Below are 9,336 nucleotides of genomic sequence, written 5' to 3'. Positions count from 1 at the left end.
AATAGCTAAACTAAAAGATAGAACTAAACCTTAGAGTAGTACCTTTACTACTATTACTTTCTAGAATAAAATAATTAGATATACTAGATATCTATTAGAAAGTTTGCGTATAATAATAGTATATACTCTACTACTAGAATTACTCTTTTCTAAGTCTACTATAAAAGGTACTTTTATAGAGTAAATTAGCTTAATTTAGCTTTTAGTAAGAAAGAAAGCTCTATAAAAGCTAGTTTTACTAAATAAGTAATTAAACTATAGTAAGAGTACTATAAAAAAATTAAAATAGTAAATACTTACTAGAAAGAGTACGCTAATAAGTACTACGCGCTAATACTCTTTAAGATAAAAGACTAAGTTCTAGTCTCTAACTAATATATTAGAAGTACTTACTTAAAGAAAAAGCTAAATTAAAAGTTTTATAAATCTAGAAAGATTATAGACTAGATTAGCTTTTTAGCTTTCTAAGTTAACTTTCTAAAACTTAATAGTATTTATCTAGTATTCTATATATTACTTTTAGAGCTTTTTAATCTAAAAAGTACTATTTTATACTTTAAAGCGCCTAAATAAAATACTTTAAGAGAATTTAGTAATAATATATATAAAGTAGAATATATTATTAAAAAATAGTATAATAAAAATAACTAATAAAAGTACTTAATTAAATAAGTTAAGTATCTAAAGAAAAAATACTTATAGAAACTAAGTCTAAATATCTTAGCTAATACGCTATAGAAGTTTTAAAATAAAAAAGATATCTAGTAGCGTAAAAAGTTTTTAAAAGTATAGCTTATAAAGTAATACTATAGATAGCTTTATAAGAAGAGAGAATAAGTTATATTAAGCTATAATAAGCTATTCTAGTATAAACTAAAGTATATCTTTACTTTTTTTTTTTATATAGAGTTTTTTAGAGTATTTAATAGTATTTTAAACTAGAATAGCTTATAACTATTTAACTCTAACTTACTTTCTAGTATAAGAATTATTAGTTTTTTAAGCTTTATAATTAGTTTTAAAAAATTTAAATATTATACTTTAAGTAAATTTATATAAATAAATAACTTTAATTATAAATATAGACTTTTTTATATTTATAAAAATAAATCTACTTATAAGTATTAATCTAGACTAGACTAAGCTATAATAGCTTATATAGAGCTAAAAGAAACTAGTTTTAGTTAATACTTTTTAACTTTAGTTAATTCTACGTAAACTCTATTAAACTCTACTTAAATATACTAAAAAAGTTTATATTACTTTAGAATAGACTAAAATAGACTATAAAGAGCTATTAAAAATTAGTTAAAAGTAACTTAGAGAATACTAGCTCTAAAGTACTTAATCTTATCTTTCTAAGTTTTAATCTACTTCTTAAGCTAGCTCTTTTTAGTAGTAGCTTTATTACTTTTTAGCTAAAAAGTAAGCTTTATTTAAAAGTTTTAAATAGCGTTTTATAAAGCGTTAATATTAAAAATAATAGCTTACTTAGTAGGCTTTAAGACTAAACGCTATAAAAAAAGTTAGTATAAACTAAAATAAGCTAGAAAAGACTAAAAAAAAGTAAAAAAAAATAAAGTAGCTACTAGTAACTTATAAAAAGCTAATTAGAGTTATAAAAGCTTAGAAAAGAGTATTTTAAAACTTACTAATTACTTAAATAGTAATCTAGCGTTAAGTATACTAGTAATCTTAGTAGCTCTTTTCTTAAACGCGTAAGTAGTACTATTAGTAAAGCTAGTAACTATAGCTTTAGTTTTAGTTTTATTATTAGAATATACGCTAAACTAAGTAGTAATATAGCTATAGAGTATTCTAAAATAAAATTATAAGTACTTTTAATTAAAAAAGTAGTTACTACTAAAGTTAGTTAAAAGAGTCTAAAATAGACTATTATAAGCTAATCTAGCTTTTATAAATTTTATAAAAGCTCTACTAACTTTAAAAAAAATAGAAAAGCTTATAAAATACTAGATTAGACTAAAATAAGCTAATATAAGTTAAAACTTACTTAATAATATTATTATAAACTCTTTTATACTCTTCTACTAAGTCTATTTTTAAATAGTATAAGTTACTACACTTAAAGTTCTTTATAGCTAGTAGAGTAAGTATTAAAGTATTATTAAAGGCTTAAAAATATAAAATAATAGACCTTTTACTAGAAAGCTTATAGTTAGCTAATAATTAGTAGATAATCTTAAATATAGCTTCTAAGTTAATAAAATTCTTTAAAGACTATATTAGTTAGTATTAGTATAAAAAGGCTTAAAATAAACTAAAATAAACTAAAACTATCTATTCTAAAGCTATTTACTACTTATTAGCTTTATAAAAGCTAATAAAGAGTAATAGTAGCTAAAAAGAGATAAAATAAGTACTTATAGTAAAGTACTACTTATTTATAGTCTAATACTAGCTATATAAAATAGTTTAGGTAATAGAATCTTTAGATAGTATACTAGTAATCTTTTTAATTATACTAGTAAAGATAGCGTACTTTTTTTTATTACTAAGAACTAAAAAAATATAGCTATAGTAGTTAAATATATAAAGCTTATTAAGCTTTTATAACTATAGATAACTAGTATATAGTATATAATTAATTTTAAGAAGCTTAGATATATAGAAGTAGCTTAAAGTAATCTAATTATTACTAACTATAGTTAAGTTAAAGTAAAAAAAGCTATTAAAGCTTAGAATAAAGTAATATAAAGTATAATAAGTAAATATAAATAAAAAAAAAGTAAATTAGTATAAAGTATATATTAATAGTTTTAGTTAGAGTACTAAAAGCTAGTTAGTAGTAATTTAGTATAATTTACGCTAGAAACTTTTAATTTAAACTAAACTACTTTATTATACTTTAAAATAAGCTATAATAAGTTACTTTAAACTTTTTTAGAATTCTAGAAATAATAAGTAAAAAGAGCTAATACTTACTATTATAAAGTAATTAAGAGGTAAAAAATAAAAAAGAAAAATTTAACTAGCTAGAAATACTTAAAGTATATAAGCTTACGCTAGCTTTACTAGTATAAGTAGTAGCTTTATACGCGCGTTTATATATAATTTTCTAAAGCTACTACTTTTTATAATAAATTTTTACTTTTTTTATAGATATAATATATTTATACTAGCTTAGAGTAGACTATTATAAGCTAAAATAGTCTATTATAAACTATAGTTACTTTATCTAGTCTATTATATAATTTTAAAAGTAGATTAAGAGTAATCTACTTTAAAAAAATAATAATATTAAGTTCTAGCTTTAAAAAGCTTAGACTAACTTAGTACTAGCTATAAATACTTTAGAATTACTATTATAGCTTAGTAGTAATTTATTTTTAGTCTTTTTAGAATAATATACCTAATTATAGTTTAATATTATATATCTAGTATTTAACTAACTCTATTATTTAATAATTAGTATATTTACTATATATTACTAATAGTCTAGAGTTAGACTAAGATAAGAACGTAGCTTAAGAAGTATATAATAAGTATAATTATATAAGAATTTTAGTAGTTATAGAGCTACTTACTTAGTAGCTTAGCGCTATCTAATTAGCTATCTAGACTAGCGCTATAATAGTACTTCTCTCTTTAGATAGAGCTCTAATAATATAATTAATAACACTAATATATAATAGCTTTAAAATAGTAAATTTAGTAAGTAAATTTTTTTTTTATATTTAATCTAGTTTAACTTTAAAAGTTTTAACTTTACTTTAGCTATATTAAAGTAGTTATTACTTACTTTACTATTAAGCTTACTTATAGCTTATATAGTACTTAAAATAATACTAATACTTTTTAGTATATATAGGTAATAGCCCCGCACTAAAACCGCGCTAGCTCTTCCCGCAGACTCTGCATATCTCGCGCAAACCTATTCATCACCCGCACTTTTACGACGTTACATCAAAATCTAAGCACGCATTTGCATCTAGACAGCATGGCGTTTAGATTTACGCCCTTCATTTAATCTACTTGCCTATATGCAGCTTCTGCCACGCGTGCCCCGAGTTCGGTGGCATCGCCATGGGTCAAGCCCCTTTCCTACACCCACACGATGCCCGGCGTTGAGGCCACACTACCGGGGGTAAGCACTTGTTACACGCCCGTCACATCTTTGGCACCATGACAAGAACACCCTGGGCTCTGGACTACTACAGGCTGTTATCATTTTCCACATTGGCCTGCAGCCGAATGGTTCCTTCACGGCGGCATGCTGTATGTGGGTATGAGCCATGTATGCTCTTTAGAGTACCTGTACTTTCATGTCGGGCTGTGTCAAATCACTGGCTGATACACGCCTTGATGATCGGGAACTCGGCTGACATTGGACTGCAGATGATGCATGTGGCAAACGAATGATATTGTGCGCTATCATCAATCCGAAAACTGAAGCGAAATAGTGGTAATAGTACTACCACGCTAGGGCGAAACGTCTGAACCCGTTGAGTCCTCCATGAAGGTCTCCACATTGCTCTCCCAGACAGTGGATCCGATCTGCTCCACGACCTCGATCAGCTCTTCCACCTTCTGGATGCCAGTTCCCCTGCTGACAACTGGTCGCAAGAACGCGCCACGGGTATCTCCGCCAGCGTAATCCACCATGAACCCCCGATGCACGAGCTGCGCCGCTATTTGCTTCGTAACTTCCTCATTGCGACCAGCATCCTCGCTCAACCGTCCTCCTTCTGCATAGTAGAAGCACACTTGGCAGCAAGGTGGCGGGTTTGGGCTAATCAAAACGAGATTTGGATGATCTTCCACGAGCCTTGCAAGATATGCAGCGGTACTGAAGACTGCGTCAACCTGCTTGGCATAGCCCTCGTAGCCATGATACATCCAACTCAGGTACATCTTCAATGCATCGCCACGACGTCCGCACTGCATGGTGAGATCAGCCAAGTCAAACACTTCCTCCGAGCTATCAGCACTGTGGAAAAGATAGCTCGCGGGTAATGTGTTGCTGGTGTGGAATTGACGTATATCCGCGCTGAGCACGAAGGAACAAGTTGCGGGTACGCCCATCATCTTGTGTGGATTGATGGTGATGGAGTTGGCCAGATGACTTCCGTCAAGTTTGTACTTGTGCTTTGCACTGAAAACAGCGGGCCCACCCAGAGAGGCATCAACATGGAGCCACATGCCGAAGTCCTTGCAGATAGCATGGAGTGGGCGAAGATTGTCGTAAGCGCCGAAAACGGTTGTTCCGGCAGTGGCGTTCAAGAAGAAGGGTGTGAATCCTTCAGAGATGGCATTCTCAATACAGGACCGAAGCGCCGCCGGATCCATGCTACGAGTCGTTGGATCGGCAGGGACCGCAAACACCGACGACATGCCGAGACCAAGCATCAACCCAGCCTTTTCGATGCTGTAATGACCATTGGCTGAAGTGAAAGCGGCCAGTCGAAGCCCACCAGCACTGTTGCCCAGCTGCTTCGTCTCGGGGAACAGAGTATGACGTGCTACTAGCATAGCAGTTGCATTGGAGCCTGATCCTCCTGAGGTGGTTACGCCGCCTGCGAAAGCCCCATTCAGTCCGAACAGGTTCGCGAGAGCGCGTGCGGTGAACTTCTCAATGACGGCTAGTGCAGGCGACACCTGAAAGGTGTGGACCTGGGTGTTGAGAGAGGCCAACACTAGTTCAGCTGCTAGACCTGGTGCGTCGGTGGAGCCGTAGAGCTTGCTCATGAAACCTGCATCCCAGGTGTTCACAGAGTAGCGAAGGACTTTCTCGACTTCCTCCAAGAAGCCCTCCTCAAGAAGCCCAGCAGTGGGAAAGCTCAATGCCATAAGCCTTTGCAGCTCCCTCGGGTCATGCTGCTCGACCAATGCCTTGCGCAACCCCTTCTTGTTCACTCCGTTGGATTGACCATTCGGAAGGTCATTGGGAGACTTGTGGTTGTCTGCTGAGTGGATGAAAGGGATGATCAGATCTTGGACTTGGCCCAGCAACTACAAATGTCAGTGAAATCTCCCCTACACAGGTGCAGATCGGCATCCTAACCTTCTCGACCTCTTCAGAACGCGAGGTCAAAATATGGGCATCTGCGGTAGGGTCGGTGACGTGGGTAATGGCAGGACTCATGATGAAGTATTGCTGTGTCGAGCTTTTGAGTCGCCGAAGGTTGAAGAGACCTCCCTTTTAAGTCTTTTCGAAAACATTCCCCGGCTACTATGAAGCTCCTCTCGATGCATAGAACGGACATGATCGTCAGCACAATGCGGTAGGTGCTGATGATACTCCTCGCCTATGCAAAGATGGCGTTCAATCAGTTGAACGTACGCTACGCTTCACTGTCAAGCGATCTGACAGCTCGGAACTAACCATCCCGGTGAGACTGCGGTTCACGGTCGAAAGTAGTTGTGCGACGGTGATCGTACTTGCATGTGGCTAGGAGAAGCGTGATCATTGGTAACATGCACATTGCTCTCGAAACGCATCTTCCTGAAAGCCAAGCTATGGCGTCTGTGCAAGCTTCATGCGGTGCGGCCCGGGGTCAGCGGAAGCCGTGCAGAGATGTCGCAAGCACGTCAAGCAAGCTAAGCAGTTTGTGTTTCGCATGCCTTTGCCCTGATCAAGCTAGTATTTGACCAGAAGAAGAATGGTCGCGAAATGGCTGGCCAAGCCAGCTTGCTCGTTGCTGTTTCTAACTTCGCCCCGCATGCTGCATGTCAGAACTTTCCAAGGATTACGCGACCGACACAAAGGAACTCTAGACTCGTGGCCAGAAGTTCATGTAACACAGTAAGGCCCACCACTAGCGTCGCGTCCTTGTCTTACTTCCCTTCTCGCCATATGCAACTACATTGGTACCAGATGGGGTATCGTCGACTGTCTGCGCGCCAGGCTAGGTTGCAGCAATCAGACCAGTCATCTGGGACGAAGCTCCGGTCCGAACCTCCATTGCATGAGCAGGTACTACGACAACGCATGTAGTACAACGCGATGTCTCAGCCACCACTATCAACAGTCTGCTTTCGCGTACGCGTACGTCCACCAACGCTTGTCAGAGCCCCATTGTTGAGCCTGATCGATATTTCGCGAGAAGCGCACATCTCCATCGTTCAGAGTTACGACAGAACTCCAGAAGCTTACATTGAGTCAAGCGCTCAAAGTCAGTCTGATATGGGAAACCTCGGATCATTCATCGTCGTTTACGCTTGCCTTGGAAGCCTCTAAATGGCATTCATCGAAGCCTCGGTTCGCGCTTTAGGCCGCACCTGCATATCTCATGGCGGGTTGACGCTTCAGCATATGCATGGCCTAATTCGATTTACAGCATGACCACCTCACGGAGGTCGCTCCTAGATTGGACCCGAGAAACATTTAGGCTAGACCAGCGGGTGGTCTTTGTGCAAAACCTTCCGCATGGGACGCCTAAAGCTAAGGTAGCAGTCATTTCATCTCGCATAATGCTAACAACAAGACAGTACTCTTGAGTACCAAGGTATTCCATGCGGCAGCTACGGAGCCATCGCTCAGAACGGATAATGATCAGAGTCAACCAAGACGCGTCACTACCACCATGGATCACGAGCAAATGAGGACCGTTTGCATTGTGGTAGTGAAAGAATGTATAGGTCAGTCTACTAAATTCAAAAGAACCAGGGTAACTGCATGCCCGGGCTTGATTCATCTCCACAATCTAGACCGAAGAGGCATACCTCAGCGATCTTTCTACGAGCTTCAATGCGCACTCTCAATTCCCGATGTCTTCCTGGCCACCCTGGAAAAGCTTGACGAGCTCACGCAGCTGCTGCATGGGCATATGGCACAGCCAATCACCATCAATATGCCCCTTGAGCATATTGACGCACAACGCCCGGTATCGGTCATGAACGACATTCTCAGGCACCGTCTGGCCAACACCCGTACGCGGCGTGGTCAGAACCTTTTCTCGGCCATGCATGAGCCGGAAGTTGTCCCAGACGTACAGGTCTCCCGGCTTCAACACAATCTTGAGTTGGTGGCTTGGACGCCTCATGATCTCCTCAAACTTCTGATGCGCGAGCCGATGGGCTTTGTAGTCGGCATACGGGCTGCACAGGTAGCCAGTCAAGTTCGGATGCCAGCGCACGCGCTTCACGCGATCTGGATAGCCTGGGTGCATGGTGACAGCCGTGTCAGTGGTGGCTTGATACAGCGGCTCGCCGTAGAATTTGGACACACGCCCGAACGCTACGGGAGCGTTGCATAGGTGGCGATAAGACTCTGGGTCCTCGCTGCGCAGCGTCTCGAGCGCTTGAAGGGACGAGATCCACGTGTTCTCACTGGTACCTTCGAGGCCGTAGAATCCCTGGACTTGGATGGGGTTGTCGTAGAAGGCATGGTCAGTGTGCGGCAGAAGAATTTGGGTGGTGTCGTAATTGGGTAGTCCAATCTTGCGATTGGCATCGCCGGAGTGGCTCGATACGTTGAAAGTCTGATCGGCACCGCGAATTGGGTGGACGAAGACAGCACCAAAAAGACGTTTGAGGACTTGGGTGTTGATGTTTTTCTTGTGGCTGTGCTCTTCTTCCATGTTCGGAGCGGGAAGATCCACGATCTTCACAATACCGGGCGCGGAGGAGCCCAGAATTCGGTCGATGATGGAAAGAATGGTTTCCTCAAGATCCTTGGGCTCGAGCTCTCCAGCGAACAGTTTCGAGTAGGATACCTCTGGGATATGCAGACTGTCAACTGTCCAACCTTTGACTTCGGCTTGGGCTGGCGAAGCGGTAAGGTCGTCGGCTGGAGCAGCTACCAGAGGCGCCATGACACGAAGCCAAGGAAGCGGGATCTGAGTATTGACTCCATCCTTCCAGCTGATGTCAAGCGTTTCCTTGAGACCATAGCTTGAAGTGCGAACCTTCTCGACTTGGGCGAGTTGGAGCGGCTGCTGGCACATTGCTGTCTCGGCATTCCGGGCTGCACCGTTGTCGAAACGAGCATCACGGAGCCACTGAGAGTGGAAGGTGAAGCTCCCATCTGGAAAGTCGATAGTGACTTTGTTGCCATTGGTGCATTTCTTACACATGGTGGCCCTCGTGACAGAGGACTCCAATGTGTCGATTGAACCCATGGTTGGAGGAAGTGAATGATGGGTGATGGTTAGATCAAAATTATGTTATGATTGAAGACTGAAGTCGGTGAAGCTTCTTGATCATGGATGGAGAAGCACATCTGATGGACTCCTGTTTAAATGAGTTCAATGGCGCAGTATGGAATCACTGATCAACCTCCCCACTGATTGAAAGTAGTGGCCTAATCTAGCGATGATAGCGATGCAGGTGAGATTCTCCGCACTTGTCGTGAGGTTTGACGCCAGAGACGCT

The 9,336-nt window shown here is 39.2% G+C and overlaps 2 protein-coding genes across 2 annotated transcripts; both read right to left on the bottom strand.

The window, feature by feature from the left end:
* Positions 1-4,443: 4,443 nt before the first annotated feature.
* Positions 4,444-6,106, bottom strand: J4E92_007238 (uncharacterized protein; the record flags this gene model as incomplete). Its single annotated transcript, XM_051498601.1, has 2 exons — positions 4,444-5,973; positions 6,026-6,106. 2 exons carry the CDS (start codon positions 6,104-6,106, stop codon positions 4,444-4,446), a joined length of 1,611 nt encoding a protein of 536 aa, XP_051351535.1.
* A 1,615-nt stretch (positions 6,107-7,721) lies between these two features.
* On the bottom strand, positions 7,722-9,038 carry J4E92_007237 (uncharacterized protein; the record flags this gene model as incomplete). Its single annotated transcript, XM_051498600.1, has 2 exons — positions 7,722-8,989; positions 9,035-9,038. The coding sequence occupies 2 exons, from the start codon at positions 9,036-9,038 to the stop codon at positions 7,722-7,724; spliced, it is 1,272 nt and encodes a 423-aa protein (XP_051351534.1).
* Positions 9,039-9,336: the final 298 nt, after the last annotated feature.

The sequence above is a fragment of the Alternaria infectoria genome (genome assembly GCF_024043175.1).
Source record: "Alternaria infectoria strain BMP 0036 chromosome Unknown scaffold_11, whole genome shotgun sequence".
Classification (NCBI taxonomy): domain Eukaryota; kingdom Fungi; phylum Ascomycota; class Dothideomycetes; order Pleosporales; family Pleosporaceae; genus Alternaria; species Alternaria infectoria.
The sequence above is the reverse complement of the archived record's forward strand: the minus strand, read 5'-3'. Positions and strand labels throughout refer to the sequence as shown.